The following is a 23,509-nucleotide window of genomic DNA, read 5'->3' as shown; positions in this document are numbered from 1 at the left end:
ACACTACACCATCAACATTTACCAACAACACTGCCAACATTTACAGCGACAGTGCCAACATTTAGGAACAGCAGCATCAATATCTATCAAAAAACCCACATTTACCAAGACAAGCTATAATACATACCAACATTTTTACCACACAGCAACATTTGTTGTACATTTTTACAAACATGTTCAGTGCCTTATAAACAATAACACAGTCAACTGAGATCATAATTTACCAAATACATTCAATCCAATCTAACAAAGAGAAGAACGGACAGGGGACACTCATCAAGGGGGCATTAAAAAGACTATTAGAAAATGATCCTGTAAGATCTTAATGCACTAACAAAAGATCAGTGGATGAAATAGTGAGGAAGTGATGCAGCACAGCGATTATCAAGCGTATGAAAGTGCCCCTGTGCCTCCTGGGAGGGTTTTAAGGAGTGGCCGAGTGTGTATGATGTGTGTATATCAGAGAAAGCGGTATGAGTATGTTACTGGAAACACCATTAAGAGACCAAAGGCGAATCATTCATGCAGAAACGGCTTGTAATGCCCAACACAACATGGCCTACATTTCACAATAACATGCCATGGATTTTTCACATTTTTCCTGTGAGATTGTTTATGACATGTTTATGTTTAAGACATTGCTGTGTATTATCCTTGAATTCAATTTATTTGTATTGTGCTTTTAACAATAGACATTGTCTTAAAGCAGCTTTACAGAAATGTAGAAAAATAGAATACAGATTATATAGTTTAATATTAAGTTACTATTTATCTCTAATATTTATCCCTTCAAAAAAAAATTTAGAGCTTCAAGAGCACAGAAATTAGATTTTTAAATATTAAACCAGATCTCTGGAATAGATATGTGAAGCATATGATCTTGTCTTTTTTTGTTGTTGTTGTTGTTAACCATTGTAAAGCAATGGCATTGCAATTGACATATTTTTCCAGAATTAAATAAATTATACATAAATTATACATATATTCATCAAAATAATTACACATTAGCACTGGATTCAACTTCTACACACATTAAATATTTGAAATATGCCTACAAAATATGAAATATATGAAAAATTCCTACATTTAAATAGATAAAATATTTATTCATGAATATTTATAAAATATTCATAATTAGTGATGATTTTGCTTCATAGCAAGAGACAGGTTATTGAACATGGATATTTGTGTGATAAATCCTCATTAGAAACCAAAATCTTTCACCTAGATACATGTTGATCGTGTTCTGTCATATATTTAGAAAATAATGCCATATTTTTCCTCTTTTTGTCATTTCTGCTGTAATTTAGTGGAGAGATTGAAAGTGTGTTTTTGTCAGCTGAAACCACACGGTGGCGCCACAGATCAATTCTTGACGGTCAGTGAGCACAGCAAAGTCAGATGAAGGTGAAGTGAGGGGAATAAATAAAGCTATTAGAGCCAGAACAAAGTCAATAAAAGGTGAGCTCACCCAGTCATCCTGCACATATTGATGTTTAATAATCATATCAATTCAATTTAATGCAATTCAATTTATTTGAATAGCGCTTTTAACAATGGGCATTGTCTCGAAGCAGCTTTACAGAAGCAGAGAAACAGAGAAGGAATATATATATATAAAGTTTACAGTTACTATTTTATCCCTAATGAGCAAGCCTGTGGCGACGGTGGTGAGGAAAAACTCCTGGTGATGATTATGAGGAAGAAACCTTGGCTCAGAAGGGAACCTCATCCTCATTTGGGTGACACCGGACAGTAAATAATATAAATGTAACTAAATAATATCCTTTCTACAACAGCAACCAAGGGCTTATGGGGAACTATTAGTTCAGTGTAGTTTCTGAATTCATTATACTCTCTCCACCTATCCCAATCTTCTGCATCCTCAACACTTGCACCCACCAGCTTCATACCTTCATTTATTACATCCATATACCTCCTCTTTGGCCTTCCTCTTTGCCTCCTGCCTGGCAGCTCCATGTCCAACATTCTCCTACATTATACAGTGGATATACTGTACAAAGTCTACACACCCCTGTTAAAATGCCAGGTTTCCGTGATGTAAAAAAAAAAATGAGACCAAGATAAATCATTTCAGATAAATCATTTTTCCCCCTGTAATGTGGCCTATTACCTGTATAACTATACTAATTCTTTGCTGATGCAAGCTGACAGATGTGCCATATGATACCTTAGCTTTATTTATTTATTTATTTATTTTAAATCTCCATTCCAGACTGAAATGTGTTTTAAGAGCTTCGATTACAGCTACTTTTAGAAAGAATACAAAACCTATAAATTACCACCAAAGCAGTACATGGGCAGACAGTATCTAAGAAATGAGATAGCACAGAGATGTTGATTCATTTTCTATAACAGTATCTCTGATGGTAGTTCCAAGGAATGAAACTAACTTGGCTGTACCGCATGCAGACGTGATGATATCACATCACACAAATCTGAATTTCTGTCATTTCCGTGAGTAAAGTCACACCAGATGCTCAGAGGCTGGTTTTTTGCTGTACTATTTTCAGACATGATTTCATAAGACGAATCTTGCGCATCACACGGGTATTTTGAAAGTTCCTGCCGATTCGAACCCGTCAGCTCTGACTAAAATACTGAGTTGTTGCAGTTACAGGCACAGACTTTCTCATAATTTTAACCTGAAAACACAATTCACTGTAATGTTAAAGTCTGATCACTTATGTTAAAGTAAGTGATCGCTTATGTTTATATTGCTCAGGTAAAATAGTTTCCTGGGGAATTATAAACTGTGAGTACACACAAGCCTGGGTTATGATGTGGTAGGTTAGTGCTTAAGAATCCCAGGTCCACCAAGCTGCCATTGCTGCCATTCCTGAGCAAAATGAAATAAATGTAAAAGTCACTGTATAAGGACTGTATAAGGACCACTTTAAATAACGGCTCGTCTCATGCTTTCTTTGACATCGGTGAGGAAGAACGTTGCAGTGTAAATCCTTTTTAAGTGTGTCACATAGTTAACCAGGCCTTCATTAATGTCCAGCTTCTGCAGTCACCCTTACTGAAAGCAAATTACAATTTATCTCATTTTATACAACTGAGGGTTAAGGGCCTTACTCAGGGGCCCAGCAGTGACTGGTTAGTAGACCTGGGATTCAAACGTACAACCTTTTAATCACTAAGCTACCACATCCCACTTAAACACTCTTTTCAGTATTATTTCTGACTACCATGCAGTTTTGTAGCCATAGCTGTAAAAACTGACACATTTTCCATCATTATTTGAGATCTTTTTTTATACTTCTCTCAAATGCAGCTACTGCTGTGTATACAACACACAGAGCTTCTGTGACGTTTAAGTTAAATTGTCTTTATTTGTCATATATACACTATACTGCACAGTGAAATTCTTTCTTCGCATGTCCCATCCTTTGGGTTTGGGTCAGAGTGCAGGGTCAGCCTTTATACAGCGCCCTTGGAGCAGGTAGGGTTAAGGGCCTTGCTCAAGGACCCAATGGTGGCAGCTTGGCGGTGTTGGGGCTTGAATCCTGATTTTCCAGTCAACGACCCAGAGCCTTAACCACTTGAGCTACCACTGCTGCATTTTACACATTGTTTCACCTCTGGGGGAAAAACCATGCTGATGTCACTTCTAAATAACATGTCCTTTACCTGGGGCTAAGCTTGGAGTGAAAACACCTACAGAGTTTAAGCAAAAACTGACAAGTAGTCTTATGTTTAAAACACAGTTATTACTTTTCTCACCCGCTCACTCACACTCACTTTAGGGACAGATTTTTACAACAAATGGATAAATCTGATATCTGGATAACAACCTGATATATCATCCACACTAGCAAGCACTGTGGTTTGGGACGTAGCATATGGTTTAATATTCATGCAATTTGGAACACAGCCCGTGGTTTAACAAGCTCCAGGTGTTATGTGGTTTTCTTTAAATAATAATCAATCTATAAATTTGGCTTTGTTTTTTCTCCTGCTGGACTGTCATCCCTGCTGCTGTTGGTCTTCAGTTTCACTTAAACACAGCACATTTAATGCATTTACACACAACAACACACTCGTCTAACTCACTCTAACACACCGTGCTTACTGATCAGATCACAGGAAGTTTATCAGGTGTGTGTAATACACACTAATGGCAGGAGTTACACTCTGTTATCATCTTATTGTCATGATCCAGGTTTCACAGATGAGTAAGGCAGCGTTTTAGATGATGATCTCTGGACGAGACTGAATCATCCTCATAAAGGTTGTGCAGTGTGAAATAATAAGGCACATGAAAGAGCAACTGCTTTAACTCAACAAGTGTGTTATCGTCAGGTCTGAGTGTGTGACAGAAAAGGAACACAAACACACACTAACACTCAAACAACCTGCACTAACACACACTGAAGGCAGCTGTACACTTCTGAGTCTATTAAACAGGCAGTGAGTTTGAGTCACTTTCTGCAATGGAACTGAATCGACTCTGAGTCAGACACACAGCCTCACTGAGACTCAGGACTCCAGTGTGATGACTGTGCTTTTACCTGCATGCACCTCAGTCACCTCAGGCTTGCTCACTTGGGATAACATCTAGGACTGTCTGTCTGTTTGTCTGTTTATATGTTTGTTGTTTTCTTATGTCGTTTCTCATGTAAAGCTGCTTTGAGACAATGCTCTTTGTTAAAAGCGCTATACAAATAAAATTGAATTGAATTGAATGCACAACTACACACATTCACTAACACACACACTCTCACTAACACACCTGCATAAAATACCACATACACACTAACACACACTAACACAAACACACCTGCACTAACACACCCACTCTAACACACCTACACAAACATACAATAACACACCTGCATAAACACACATTAACACACCTGGGGTTTGTACACACTAATACGCCTGTACTAACACACCTACATGGACACACCTGCTCTAACACACAGACCTACTCAAACATACACTAACACACCTGCACTAACACACCTACACTAACACACCTACACTAATACACCTACACTACCACTTGCACTAACACACCTGCATAAACACACCTACACTAATACACAGACATAAACACACCTGCATAAACACACCTACACTAACACACCTGCACTAACACACCTGCACTAATACACCTGCACTAACACACCTGCACTAATACACCTGCACTAACACACAGACATAAACACACCTACACTAACACACCTGCACTAACACACCTGCACTAATACACCTGCACTAACACACCTGCACTAATACACCTGCACTAACACACAGACATAAACACACCTGCATAAACACACCTACACTAACACACCTGCACTAACACACCTGCACTAACACACCTGCACTAATACACCTGCACTAACACACCTGCACTAATACACCTGCACTAACACACAGACATAAACACACCTGCATAAACACACCTGCACTAACACACCTGCACTAACACACCTGCACTAATACACCTGCACTAATACACCTGCACTAACACACTGCACTAATACACCTACACTACCACTTGCACTAACACACCTGCATAAACACACCTACACTAACACACCTGCACTAACACACCTGCACTAACACACCTGCACTAACACACCTGCACTAATACACCTACACTACCACTTGCATTAACACACCTGCATAAACACACCTACACTAACACACCTGCACTAACACACCTGCACTAACACACCTGCACTAATACACCTACACTACCACTTGCATTAACACACCTGCATAAACACACCTACACTAACACACCTGCACTAACACACCTGCACTAACACACCTGCACTAACACACCTGCATAAAAACACCTGCACTAACACACCTGCACTAACACACCTGCACTAATACACAGACATAAACACACCTGCATAAACACACCTACACTAACACACAGACATAAACACACCTGCATAAACACACCTACACTAACACACCTGCACTAACACACCTGCACTAACACACCTGCATAAACACACCTACACTAATACACAGACATAAACACACCTGCATAAACACACCTACACTAACACACCTGCACTAACACACCTGCACTAACACACCTGCATAAACACACCTACACTAATACACAGACATAAACACACCTGCATAAACACACCTGCATAAACACACCTACACTAATACACAGACATAAACACACCTGCATAAACACACCTACACTAACACACCTGCACTAACACACCTGCACTAACACACCTGCATAAACACACCTACACTAACACACAGACATAAACACACCTACACTAACACACCTGCATAAACACACCTACACTAATACACAGACATAAACACACCTGCATAAACACACCTACACTAACACACCTGCACTAACACACCTGCACTAACACACCTGCATAAACACACCTACACTAACACACAGACATAAACACACCTACACTAACACACAGACATAAACACACCTACACTAACACACAGACATAAACACACCTACACTAACACACCTGCACTAACACACCTGCACTAACACACCTGCATAAACACACCTACACTAATACACAGACATAAACACACCTGCATAAACACACCTGCACTAACACACCTGCATAAACACACCTACACTAACACACAGACATAAACACACCTACACTAACACACAGACATAAACACACCTACACTAACACACAGACATAAACACACCTGCATAAACACACCTACACTAACACACCTGCACTAACACACCTGCACTAACACACCTACACTAACACACCTGCACTAACACACCTACACTAACACACAGACATAAACACACCTACACTAACACACCTGCACTAACACACCTGCACTAACACACCTGCACTAATACACCTACACTAACACACCTGCATAAACACACCTACACTAACACACCTGCACTAACACACCTGCACTAACACACCTGCATAAACACACCTACACTAATACACAGACATAAACACACCTGCACTAACACACCTGCATAAACACACCTACACTAACACACAGACATAAACACACCTACACTAACACACCTGCACTAACACACCTGCACTAACACACCTGCATAAACACACCTACACTAATACACAGACATAAACACACCTGCACTAACACACCTGCATAAACACACCTACACTAACACACCTGCACTAACACACCTGCATAAACACACCTACACTAACACACCTGCACTAACACACCTGCACTAACACACCTGCACTAATACACCTACATAAACACACCTACACTAACACACCTGCACTAACACACCTGCATAAACACACCTACACTAACACACCTGCACTAACACACCTGCACTAACACACCTGCACTAATACACCTACACTACCACTTGCACTAACACACCTGCATAAACACACCTACACTAACACACCTGCACTAACACACCTGCACTAACACACCTGCACTAACACACCTGCACTAACACACCTGCATAAACACACCTGCACTAACACACCTGCACTAATACACAGACATAAACACACCTGCATAAACACACCTACACTAACACACAGACATAAACACACCTGCATAAACACACCTACACTAACACACCTGCACTAACACACCTGCATAAACACACCTACACTAACACACAGACATAAACACACCTACACTAACACACCTGCATAAACACACCTACACTAATACACAGACATAAACACACCTGCATAAACACACCTACACTAACACACCTGCACTAACACACCTGCATAAACACACCTACACTAACACACAGACATAAACACACCTACACTAACACACAGACATAAACACACCTACACTAACACACAGACATAAACACACCTACACTAACACACCTGCACTAACACACCTGCACTAACACACCTGCATAAACACACCTACACTAATACACAGACATAAACACACCTGCATAAACACACCTACACTAACACACCTGCACTAACACACCTGCACTAACACACCTGCACTAACACACCTACACTAACACACCTGCACTAATACACCTGCACTAACACACCTGCACTAACACACCTGCACTAACACACAGACATAAACACACCTGCATAAACACACCTACACTAACACACCTGCACTAACACACCTGCACTAACACACCTGCACTAATACACCTGCACTAACACACCTGCACTAATACACCTGCACTAACACACAGACATAAACACACCTGCATAAACACACCTGCACTAACACACCTGCACTAACACACCTGCACTAATACACCTGCACTAATACACCTGCACTAACACACTGCACTAATACACCTACACTACCACTTGCACTAACACACCTGCATAAACACACCTACACTAACACACCTGCACTAACACACCTGCACTAACACACCTGCACTAATACACCTACACTACCACTTGCATTAACACACCTGCATAAACACACCTACACTAACACACCTGCACTAACACACCTGCACTAACACACCTGCACTAATACACCTGCACTAATACACCTGCACTAACACACTGCACTAATACACCTGCATAAACACACCTACACTAACACACCTGCACTAACACACCTGCACTAACACACCTGCACTAATACACCTGCACTAACACACCTGCACTAATACACCTGCACTAACACACAGACATAAACACACCTGCATAAACACACCTGCACTAACACACCTGCACTAACACACCTGCACTAATACACCTGCACTAATACACCTGCACTAACACACTGCACTAATACACCTACACTACCACTTGCACTAACACACCTGCATAAACACACCTACACTAACACACCTGCACTAACACACCTGCACTAACACACCTGCACTAACACACCTGCACTAATACACCTACACTACCACTTGCATTAACACACCTGCATAAACACACCTACACTAACACACCTGCACTAACACACCTGCACTAACACACTGCACTAATACACCTACACTACCACTTGCACTAACACACCTGCATAAACACACCTACACTAACACACCTGCACTAACACACCTGCACTAACACACCTGCACTAACACACCTGCACTAATACACCTACACTACCACTTGCATTAACACACCTGCATAAACACACCTACACTAACACACCTGCACTAACACACCTGCACTAACACACCTGCACTAATACACCTACACTACCACTTGCACTAACACACCTGCATAAACACACCTACACTAACACACCTGCACTAACACACCTGCACTAACACACCTGCATAAAAACACCTGCACTAACACACCTGCACTAACACACCTGCACTAATACACAGACATAAACACACCTGCATAAACACACCTACACTAACACACAGACATAAACACACCTGCATAAACACACCTACACTAACACACCTGCACTAACACACCTGCACTAACACACCTGCACTAACACACCTACACTAATACACAGACATAAACACACCTGCATAAACACACCTACACTAACACACCTGCACTAACACACCTGCACTAACACACCTGCATAAACACACCTACACTAATACACAGACATAAACACACCTGCATAAACACACCTGCATAAACACACCTACACTAATACACCTGCACTAACACACCTGCACTAACACACCTGCACTAATACACCTACACTACCACTTGCACTAACACACCTGCATAAACACACCTACACTAACACACCTGCACTAACACACCTGCACTAACACACCTGCATAAAAACACCTGCACTAACACACCTGCACTAACACACCTGCACTAATACACAGACATAAACACACCTGCATAAACACACCTACACTAACACACAGACATAAACACACCTGCATAAACACACCTACACTAACACACCTGCACTAACACACCTGCACTAACACACCTGCATAAACACACCTACACTAATACACAGACATAAACACACCTGCATAAACACACCTGCATAAACACACCTACACTAATACACAGACATAAACACACCTGCATAAACACACCTACACTAACACACCTGCACTAACACACCTGCACTAACACACCTGCATAAACACACCTACACTAACACACAGACATAAACACACCTACACTAACACACCTGCACTAACACACCTGCACTAACACACCTGCATAAACACACCTACACTAACACACCTGCACTAACACACCTGCACTAACACACCTGCATAAACACACCTACACTAATACACAGACATAAACACACCTGCATAAACACACCTACACTAACACACCTGCACTAACACACCTGCACTAACACACCTGCATAAACACACCTACACTAATACACAGACATAAACACACCTGCATAAACACACCTGCATAAACACACCTACACTAATACACCTGCACTAACACACCTGCACTAACACACCTGCACTAATACACCTACACTACCACTTGCACTAACACACCTGCATAAACACACCTACACTAACACACCTGCACTAACACACCTGCACTAACACACCTGCATAAACACACCTACACTAACACACAGACATAAACACACCTACACTAACACACCTGCATAAACACACCTACACTAACACACAGACATAAACACACCTACACTAACACACCTGCACTAACACACCTACACTAACACACCTGCATAAACACACCTACACTAACACACAGACATAAACACACCTACACTAACACACCTGCATAAACACACCTACACTAATACACAGACATAAACACACCTGCATAAACACACCTACACTAACACATCTGCACTAACACACCTGCACTAACACACCTGCATAAACACACCTACACTAACACACAGACATAAACACACCTACACTAACACACAGACATAAACACACCTACACTAACACACAGACATAAACACACCTACACTAACACACCTGCACTAACACACCTGCACTAACACACCTGCATAAACACACCTACACTAATACACAGACATAAACACACCTGCATAAACACACCTACACTAACACACCTGCACTAACACACCTGCACTAACACACCTGCACTAACACACCTGCACTAATACACCTACACTAACACACCTGCATAAACACACCTACACTAACACACAGACATAAACACACCTGCACTAACACACCTGCACTAACACACCTGCACTAACACACCTGCACTAATACACCTACACTAACACACCTGCATAAACACACCTACACTAACACACCTGCACTAACACACCTGCACTAACACACCTGCATAAACACACCTACACTAATACACAGACATAAACACACCTGCACTAACACACCTGCATAAACACACCTACACTAACACACAGACATAAACACACCTACACTAACACACCTGCACTAACACACCTGCACTAACACACCTGCATAAACACACCTACACTAACACACAGACATAAACACACCTACACTAACACACCTGCACTAACACACCTACACTAACACACCTGCACTAACACACCTGCATAAACACACCTACACTAACACACCTGCACTAACACACCTGCACTAACACACCTGCACTAATACACCTACATAAACACACCTACACTAACACACCTGCACTAACACACCTGCATAAACACACCTACACTAACACACCTGCACTAACACACCTGCACTAACACACCTGCACTAATACACCTACACTACCACTTGCACTAACACACCTGCATAAACACACCTACACTAACACACCTGCACTAACACACCTGCACTAACACACCTGCACTAACACACCTGCACTAACACACCTGCATAAACACACCTGCACTAACACACCTGCACTAATACACAGACATAAACACACCTGCATAAACACACCTACACTAACACACAGACATAAACACACCTGCATAAACACACCTACACTAACACACCTGCACTAACACACCTGCACTAACACACCTGCATAAACACACCTACACTAATACACAGACATAAACACACCTGCATAAACACACCTGCATAAACACACCTACACTAATACACCTGCATAAACACACCTACACTAATACACAGACATAAACACACCTGCACTAACACACCTGCATAAACACACCTACACTAATACAGACATAAACACACCTGCATAAACACACCTACACTAACACACCTGCACTAACACACCTGCACTAACACACCTGCATAAACACACCTACACTAATACACAGACATAAACACACCTGCACTAACACACCTGCATAAACACACCTACACTAATACAGACATAAACACACCTGCATAAACACACCTACACTAACACACCTGCACTAACACACCTGCACTAACACACCTGCATAAACACACCTACACTAATACAGACATAAACACACCTGCATAAACACACCTACACTAACACACCTGCACTAACACACCTGCACTAACACACCTGCATAAACACACCTACACTAATACACAGACATAAACACACCTGCATAAACACACCTACACTAACACACCTGCACTAACACACCTGCACTAACACACCTGCATAAACACACCTACACTAACACACAGACATAAACACACCTACACTAACACACCTGCATAAACACACCTACACTAACACACAGACATAAACACACCTACACTAACACACAGACATAAACACACCTACACTAACACACAGACATAAACACACCTACACTAACACACCTGCACTAACACACCTGCACTAACACACCTGCATAAACACACCTACACTAATACACAGACATAAACACACCTGCATAAACACACCTACACTAACACACCTGCACTAACACACCTGCACTAACACACCTGCACTAACACACCTGCACTAATACACCTACACTAACACACCTGCATAAACACACCTACACTAACACACAGACATAAACACACCTACACTAACACACCTGCACTAACACACCTGCACTAACACACCTGCATAAACACACCTACACTAACACACCTGCATAAACACACCTACACTAACACACAGACATAAACACACCTACACTAACACACCTGCACTAACACACCTGCACTAACACACCTGCATAAACACACCTACACTAATACACAGACATAAACACACCTGCACTAACACACCTGCATAAACACACCTACACTAATACACAGACATAAACACACCTGCACTAACACACCTGCATAAACACACCTACACTAATACACAGACATAAACACACCTACACTAACACACCTGCACTAACACACCTGCATAAACACACCTACACTAATACACAGACATAAACACACCTGCATAAACACACCTACACTAACACACCTGCACTAACACACCTGCACTAATACACCTGCACTAACACACCTGCACTAATACACCTGCACTAACACACCTGCATAAACACACCTACACTAATACACCTGCACTAACACACCTACACTAATACACAGACATAAACACACCTGCATAAACACACCTACACTAACACACCTGCACTAACACACCTGCACTAACACACCTGCACTAACACACCTGCATAAACACACCTACACTAATACACAGACATAAACACACCTGCATAAACACACCTACACTAACACACCTGCACTAACACACCTACACTAACACTTGTACTAAAACACCTACACTAACACACCTGCACTAACACACCTGCACTAACACACCTGCATAAACACACCTACACTAATACACAGACATAAACACACCTGCATAAACACACCTACACTAACACACCTGCACTAACACACCTGCACTAACACACCTGCATAAACACACCTACACTAATACACAGACATAAACACACCTGCATAAACACACCTACACTAACACACCTGCACTAACACACCTGCATAAACACACCTACACTAATACACAGACATAAACACACCTGCATAAACACACCTACACTAACACACCTGCACTAACACACCTGCACTAACACACCTGCATAAACACACCTACACTAATACACAGACATAAACACACCTGCACTAACACACCTGCACTAACACACCTGCACTAACACACCTGCATAAACACACCTACACTAATACACAGACATAAACACACCTGCATAAACACACCTACACTAACACACCTGCACTAACACACCTACACTAACACTTGTACTAAAACACCTACACTAACACACCTGCATAAACACACCTGGACTAACACTTGCACTAACACACCTGCATAAACACACCTACACTAACACCTGCACTAAAACACCTACACTAACACTTGCACTAACACACCTACACTAACACTTGCACTAACACACCTACACTAACACTTGCACTAACACACCTGCATAAACACACCTACACTAACACTTGCACTAACACACCTGCATAAACACACCTACACTAACACTTGCACTAAAACACCTACACTAACACCTGCACTGAAACACCTACACTAACACCTGCACTGACACACCTACACTAACACCTGCACTAACACACCTGCACTGACACACCTACACTGACACACCTACACTAACACCTGCACTAACACACCTGCACTGACACACCTACACTAACACCTGCACTGACACACCTGCACTAACACACCTGCACTGACACACCTACACTAACACACCTGCACTAAAACACCTACACTAACACCTGCACTAACACACCTGCACTGACACACCTACACTAACACCTGCACTAACACACCTGCACTGACACACCTACACTAACACCTGCACTAACACACCTGCACTGACACACCTACACTAACACACCTGCACTAAAACACCTACACTAACACCTGCATAAACACACCTACACTAACACTTGCACTAACACACCTACACTAACACCTGCACTAAAACACCTACACTAACACCTACATAAACACACCTACACTAACACACCTACACTAACACTTGCACTAACACACCTGCACTAAAACACCTACACTAACACTTGCACTAACACACCTATACTAACACTTGCACTAACACACCTACACTAACACCTGCATAAACACACCTACATTAACACACCTGCACTAACACACCTACACTAACACCTGCACTAAAACACCTACACTAACACCTGCATAAACACACCTACACTTATACCTGCACTAACACACCTGCACTAACACACCTGCACTAAACCACCTACACTAACACACCTACACTAACACCTGCACTAACACACCTGCACTAACACACCTGCACTAACACACCTACACTAACACCTGCACTAACACACCTACACTAACACACCTGCACTAACACACCTGCACTAACACACCTACACTAACACCTGCACTAACACACCTACACTAACACCTGCACTAACACACCTGCACTAAAACACCTACACTAACACACCTACACTAACACCTGCACTAACACACCTGCACTAAAACACCTACACTAACACCTGCACTAACACACCTACACTAACACCTGCACTAACACACCTACACTAACACACCTGCACTAAAACACCTACACTAACACCTGCACTAACACACCTGCACTAACACACCTACATTAACACACCTGCACTAACACACCTACACTAACACACCTGCACTAAAACACCTACACTAACACCTGCACTAACACACCTGCACTAACACCTACACTAACACCTGCACTAAAACACCTACATTAACACACCTGCACTAACACACCTGCACTAACACACCTGCACTAAAACACCTACACTAACACCTGCACTAAAACAACTACATTAACACACCTGCACTAACACACCTGCACTAACACACCTGCATAAACACACCTGCACTAACACACCTGCATAAACACACCTGCACTAACACCTGCACTAACACACCTACATTAACACACCTGCATAAACACACCTGCACTTATACCTGCACTAACACACCTGCACTGACACACCTACACTAACACCTGCACTAACACACCTACACTAACACCTGCACTGACACACCTACACTAACACCTGCACTGACACCTGCATTAACATACCTGCACTAACACACCTGCACTGACACACCTACACTAACACCTGCACTAACACACCTACATTAACACACCTGTACTAACACACCTGCATAAACACACCTGCACTTACACCTGCACTAAAACACCTGCACTAACACACCTGCACTAAAACACCTGCACTAAAACACCTACACTAACACACCTGCACTAACACACCTGCACTAAAACACCTGCACTAAAACACCTACACTAACACACCTGCACTAACACACCTACACTAACACACCTGCACTAAAACACCTGCACTAACACACCTACATTAACACACCTGCACTAACACACCTACACTAACACACCTGCATTAAAACACCTGCACTAACACACCTGCACTAACACACCTACACTAACACACCTACACTAACACACCTGCACTAACACACCTACATTAACACACCTGCACTAACACACCTACACTAACACACCTGCACTAACACACCTGCATAAACACACCTGCACTAACACACCTACATTAACACACCTGCACTAACACACCAGCACCAACACACTGACATTAACACACCAGCACCAACACACTGACATTAACACACCTGCACTAACACACCTACATTAACACACCTGCACTAACACACCAGCACCAACACACTGACATTAACACACCTGCACTAACACACCTGCACTAACACACCAGCACCAACACACTGACATTAACACACCTGCACTAACACACCGACATTAACACACCTGCACTAACACACCGACATTAACACACCTGCACTAACACACCGACATTAACACACCTGCACTAACACACCGACATTAACACACCTGCACTAACACACCTGCACTAACACACCGACATAAACACACCCCTTTTTTAAAGTTTCCGGTAAACACTTCTCATGTTACCTCACTGTGTACTACATCTGAATGCAAACACAGAGCAAAATTAAGACTTAAGAAGTAGGCTGGTGTCTGGTATAGAAACATGAATTAACATAAACAACAACAATACAACATGCAGAAGAGAACAAAAGAGGATGGTAGTGAGATGTGGTGGCTCTACATCAAACGTTTTATCACCTCTGTAGAATATTTGGATATTTGAGCTAGTATTCGCCAAAATATTCAAAAAACAAAATAATAGATACCTGCAGCCTCAATTAATGCACACACACACACAGAATTATTTCATGAGTATTATCAAACTGTTCAAATATGTTTTGTATTTTAATTGTAATAAATTCAAATTTATATATCTGTAATTTTTTTCTTTATAATTTTTTTGATTTTTTATATTTATATTTACTTATTTTTAACATTTTATATTTACTATTATTAACATTCTGGCTGTTTGTTACAGGTTTTTTTATTCCCTAAATTGCCTTCCACAGAACACTTTTAGATTCAATTTGACGTGAATTTAAAAGCAGACTGTTTTTTATATACATCAAAATCACGAAATACATCAAAATAACTGATGCCGTTTTGAGAGCTGCTGCACTACTGAACCTGTCTTGAACAGCAGCATAAAAGTTACAAAACTTACAAAAAAAAGTCCAATAATCTCCAGTAGAGATTACTGAGTTGAGTAGTGAGATGTTTGTGATGTAGTCATCTGAGAAAGCTGACCTTTGGATACACGCACTGTAAGAAATTGTTTTCTTGCTATATGTAAAAATACCAGAAGTCAAGCTACCTGCAGATGTTTTCATGATCTATGATGAGATAAGATATATAATCACGCTGGGGTTGGCCAACACAAGAGTGGTTACAGTACATTATGCAGTGGAACCTCGGCATAGGAATTTAATTCGTTCTGGAGGAGAGTTCTTAAAGTGAAAATTTGTATTGCGAAATGAATTTTCCCATAAGAAATAATGTAAATGTAGATAATTCGTTCCAGCCTCCCAAAAATATGACCAATATTCCCAATACGAAGCGTATGGAAACTGTATGGCTGCTTACAAAGAACTGACCCAAGCCAAGCATTCCATGTCAAGGCTCCTCACAGGAAGTCGTGCCACCAAGCTTGGGCTAAAAATAAGAACAGACCGTCCATCTGTCAACAAAAAAACGCACTCTTTTTACTGACTGAAAAAAACATTTGTAAAACTCATAAACTCGCTTCAGTAAGCTTCGCTTACGTAACCACAACTTAGCCGGGGTTCGGGTTCATTCCTATGCAGAAAATGCTTCATATGCCGATTCAAATTTCTTACAAAATTTAAACTCTTATGGCAGAATCGGTGAGTGAGGACATTCATATGCCAAGGTTCCACTGTATACAGTTTGTGGATATCTGACCATCATACACATGTGCTTTGTTGAATATCGTTCCTGATTCGCTTCGCTCTTCAAGAAAGGCTTTAGACCAGATTTTGGAGTGTAGCTGTGGGGATTTGGGCTGGGATCAGGGTTTAGGAAAATATAACACTAAAGCAGACAAAGAATGTACAAAGTAAAGCATCTGTACAATTCCATGCTTTCAATGACGTGGCAACAGTCCACATGTGGCTGCGATGGGCAGGTGTCCATATACTTTTGGTCATACCGTGTATTAGCTCCAGTTACCACATCAAACGTCAGGCAGCACAGTGACGGGCATTCTCGAACTAAAAAAGGGCGGAGCTTTACAGTAAATAAGATCACAAGCTTGATTAAACATTTTTGGGACTGCACTTTTTTACATTGTGTTCTGTTTTTGTTTTATTTTGGAAATAAAATGTTCTCTTTCTTTATGGATTGTTGCTTTAGTGCTTTGAATAGTAGAGGTCATGACAAGACCTTTCAAAAGTAATTGACTGAATAAATGAATAAATCATTAGATAGATAGATAGATAGATAGATAGATAGATAGATAGATAGATAGATAGACAGACAGACAGACAGACAGACAGACAGACAGACAGACAGATAGATAGATAGATAGATAGATAGATAGGTAAAAAAAAAAGCAAACAAACAAAAAACATACAATCAAGCAAATAAATAATTCAATTAATAAATAGACAAGCACACAACCAAATGAATAATCGTCAACCATACTTAAAAACAAATAAATAAGTTAGCCAGCAATTAATTAAATAATTAATATGCTAAAGAAAGAAAGAAAGAAAGAAAGAAAGAAAGAAAGAAAGAAAGAAAGAAAGAAAGAAAGAAAGAAAGAGAGATGTAGCAGAAATACTGGTAGTAGTTTTAGGCTACACGGGTTAGTTATAAGTTGTTTAACTGGCAACTTACTGGTGAACTTAGCTACTACCAGAATAGTAATTTAATTATAACTTAAGAGCAGTATTTATATCCAAAGAAGTAAGTGAAGTCCATGATTGGATGATGAAATTTAACTGAAGCTCCGCCCTCACTGAAACAAGGATGTGTGTCATTTGACAAAATGAGTACAAGTTGAGTAACCCTCCTCCACCCACCTGTGCGTTCACACTCCACAGGGCGAGAAGAGTGTGTAAGCATCCATTCATAACTCCACTCCTCCTTCGCTTCATGAAGTGTCTCCTCTTTCGAACACTAGAAACATTCCTCCTCTGTTAGACATCCTCGCTCACTGCACTTCATCCCGGAGTGTGTGGACGCCTGTTGCACATTTGTTTACTCCATCGTGCATCCTGGCTCGTTTATTCATTCATGGCACAGCCATCTGGAGTCTCGCCCTTGAAACTGATCAGGATGCCATGGCAACAGCAGCGGGTTACTGGGGAAACCGGCGTCACTATGGAGACCTCATGATTCCAGGAGTGAGCAGGATGCTGTCTCTATCCCTCCCTCTCTATCCTTTATCCCTCTCCCTTGTCCTTCGGCACTCAAAATATTTAAGCGCATATGTGTGTGTGTGTGTGTGTGTGTGTGTGTGCGTGGTATCAGTCACGCACACACATGCTTAACAGTGTTGGTTATTACACTGATATGAAATACTGACGGCACACAAGACAGGAAAATAACCCAAATTATTCGAGTCCATTATTATAATGAGACTTTAGGATTATGATGATAAATTCCAGATTGAATCTCTCTCTCTCTCTCCCTCTATCTCCCTCGCCCTCTCTCTCTCTATCTATCTATCTATCTATCTATCTATCTATCTATCTATCTATCTGTCTCACGCTGTCTGTGGAGTGTTTATGCAGAGAAACTGAATAAAACTGCAGGTACACTAGCTTACATTACTTCTGCTTAATACTAATCATTAAGTGAAGGCAATTAGCATTTGTCCTTTAGCGTCTCCTATCGAGTTAACACTGAGAGCACACAGTAAGACAGATGAGCGGATGGACACATGGGGGCTCAGATGTCTCTCCTCACCTGTCAAGCGTAAAATGGAGGTCACAGCCATGTCTAACCTTCACACACGGCTCGAGGAGGATGATTATTGTTATTACAGTCTGTTAAATCGTTATTAAAACAAGTCTTAAACGTCTGTAAAGATCTTTTTGATATGGACGCAGTTCTGGTTGTTCTGGGACGGGAAATTGGGCTGAGTGAAGGCTCCTTCTTCGATCACCATGTACTCAGATCGGCTGAGAGAGGACGAGGACGAGCAGCGCGTCTTCTTCAACTCCTCAGACGAGGACGAGAGCGGCTGGCAGCTTGTGATGTGGAGATACTGTGCCTGCTCCTCTCCTTCCGTCTCCCGGTGGTAGAAGTAGTTGAAGTTTGAGACGATAACCGGGACAGGAAGAGCGATGGTCAAGACGCCTGCGATGGCACACAACGACCCGACAATTTTGCCCCCGATGGTCACAGGGTGCATGTCTCCGTATCCCACCGTGGTCATGGTCACCACGGCCCACCAGAAGGCATCCGGGATGCTGTTGAAGCCCGAGTCTGGGTCGTCAGCTTCAGCGAAATAGACGGCACTGGAGAACAGAATGACTCCAATGAACAGAAAGAAGATGAGCAAGCCCAGTTCCCGCATGCTGGCCTTGAGTGTCTGACCCAGAATCTGAAGGCCCTTAGAGTGGCGTGAGAGTTTAAAGATCCTAAATACACGCACCAATCTGATCACTCTGAGAATGGCTAAACTCATGGCCTGCTGACCGTTCCCCTGGCGTTCTGCGAGTTCCGTCCCTAACGTGATGAAGTATGGAATGATGGCCACGATGTCAATGATGTTCATGATGTTCTTGGAGAATGTAGCTTTGCTCGGGCATGCAAAGAATCTCACCAGGAGCTCAAACGAGAACCAGATGATGCAAAGCGTCTCCACGACGAAGAAAGGGTCCGAGAAAGGGCTCGGAAGAGCCGTGGTGGTGGAGTTCAACATAGTGGCGGTGACTGCTGGCTCTCGGTCATCATCCTCTCTGAACTCGGGCAGCGTCTCCAAGCAGAAGATAACGATGGAAATCAGAATGACAAGCACGGAGACGATGGCGATGGCGCGCGCCGCACCTGAACTTTCAGGATATTCAAACAAGAGCCATACCTGCCTCTGAAACTCGCGCGACGGTAAAGGACGCTCTTCTTCTTTAATAAATCCCTCATCCTCCCGGAATTTTTCCATGGCCTCTTCGCCGAGCTCATAGAAGCGGATCTCCTCGGAGAAAATGTCGATGGGAACGTTCACGGGTCTCCGGATGCGCCCGCCGGATTGATAGTAATACAGGATGGCGTCAAAACTCGGTCGGTTGCGGTCGAAAAAGTACTCGTTCCTGAGCGGATCGAAATAGCGCATCCGCTTTTTCGGGTCGCCGAGTAAAGTTTGTGGAAACTGCGAGAGCGTCTTGAGCTGCGTCTCGAAGCGCAGACCGGAGATGTTGATCACCACCCGCTCGCAGCACTCGTGCTGGGGCTCGTAGCGCTCGAGCGCGGGCTCCTCCACGTTGCTCTCGCCGCACGCCACCACCGTCATGGTGTCCTCGCGCTCCGTGTCGGTGTAGCCGCGGTTCACCTGGGTGCCGTCGCCCCGGTGTTTGGAGGAGGAAGGCGGAGGAGAGCGGAGGAGACTCAGGTGGTCATCCATACACACGCACGCGCGCGCGCGGGATGAGGAGAGGAGAGGAGAAGAGACGAGACGAGACTCCTTCTCTCTTTCTCTCTCTCTCTCTCTCTCTCTCTCCCTCTTTCTTTCCTCCTTGTTTTTACTCTCCTTTTTTTCCTCTTCGTGCCTTTATATCACCTTCGACTCGCCTCCATCCGCCCTTTCGCTCCACATGAGCCCAGGTTCTGTCCAATCAGAAAGCAGACAGACGTCAAAAGGCTTAGTCTCCATGCCTTGATGATCTGTTATGAATCGTTTTACTGATTTGACTCACTTCATTGATTCGATTCTGTAGAACAAACCTGTTGAGCAGAACTGAGTTTTTACTGATTTGATTCCTCTTGTTGCATTTGATTCACCACTCAGAGGGGAAGCCAAAAATGTTACACATAATAATAATACACTATCAGTTTCAAGTCTAACTCCATTCCCTGCATTTTTCAGCTGCTTGTCCACTTCCCCTTTTCCCCTTGAACCCTTGTCCCCTTGTTCCCTTTTTCCTTTGTTCCCTTCCACTATTTTGGCCATGGCTCCATTGTTTTAAGATTAGGTATATGTTAAATGGATTCACATTGCTAAGTTACCGTGTCTTTAAAAAATAAACACATCAGTATAATTATATCAATATATCAAATATCTTGTTTGACATTTACAACAGAGTATAAATGATATTTTTAAAGCTGGTTGAACGGAGTGCAAATTCTATCACTTATCGTTTTCATCATTCAACTATGCAACTATTTCCTTCTAGCTCTGACTATGAATTCATGGAGATTGACAAATCAGTTCATTGATCTATTTTTTTATTTCTGGATTCATTGACATGAGAACTACACTTTCAACCTCAGTCATATCACATTTAAATACCAACATTCTCTGTGTTTAAAGACCATTTGCTCACTCCACCTTGCTGACATCTCCTTGATTGAGCCCCTTACCTGGACACCGCCATCATTACGGCATCCGAGTCTGTCATACCATTTCCACCTCCTGTATTTTCAGTGCAATACTATAATACCACATCAGTGTCCCCCTTGTCCCTGAGCTGATACTCGAAAGCTTCTGTTACCAGGTTATGCAAAACATTTGCAACATACACTATATTGCCAAAAGTATTCGCTCACCTGCCTTGACTCGCATATGAACTTAAGTGACATCCCATTCCTAATCCATAGGGTTCAATATGACGTCGGTCCACCCTTTGCAGCTATAACAGCTTCAACTCTTCTGGGAAGGCTGTCCACAAGGTTTAGGAGTGTGTTTATGGGAATTTTTGACCATTCTTCCAGAAGCGCATTTGTGAGGTCACACACTGATGTTGGACGAGAAGGTCTGGCTCTCAGTCTCCGCTCTAATTCATCCCAAAGGTGTTCTATCGGGTTGAGGTCAGGACTCTGTGCAGGCCAGTCAAGTTCCTCCACACCAGACTCTGTCATCCATGTCTTTATGGACCTTTGGTTTGGCTTTGGTCACTGGTGCACAGTCATGTTAGAAGAGGAAGGGGCCAGCTCCAAACTGTTCCCACAAAGTTGGGAGCATGGAATTGTC

General features: G+C 42.3%; 1 protein-coding gene across 2 annotated transcripts in view; it reads right to left on the bottom strand.

The window, feature by feature from the left end:
* Window positions 1-22,126, bottom strand: part of LOC131366087 (potassium voltage-gated channel subfamily A member 3) — a 29,311-nt gene extending 7,185 nt beyond the window's left edge. For both annotated transcript variants that reach the window (XM_058410255.1, XM_058410254.1), the window contains exon 1: window positions 19,398-22,126. In XM_058410255.1, the coding sequence (XP_058266238.1) occupies window positions 20,393-21,943 (1,551 nt within the window). In that variant the 5' untranslated portion in view covers window positions 21,944-22,126 and the 3' untranslated portion in view covers window positions 19,398-20,392. The remainder of the gene's footprint in view (window positions 1-19,397) is intronic.
* Between the last annotated feature and the right edge of the window lie 1,383 nt (window positions 22,127-23,509).

This window comes from Hemibagrus wyckioides, linkage group LG15, assembly GCF_019097595.1.
Source record: "Hemibagrus wyckioides isolate EC202008001 linkage group LG15, SWU_Hwy_1.0, whole genome shotgun sequence".
Classification (NCBI taxonomy): domain Eukaryota; kingdom Metazoa; phylum Chordata; class Actinopteri; order Siluriformes; family Bagridae; genus Hemibagrus; species Hemibagrus wyckioides.
Note: the sequence above shows the minus strand (reverse complement) of the source record. Positions and strands in the feature narration are given on the sequence as shown.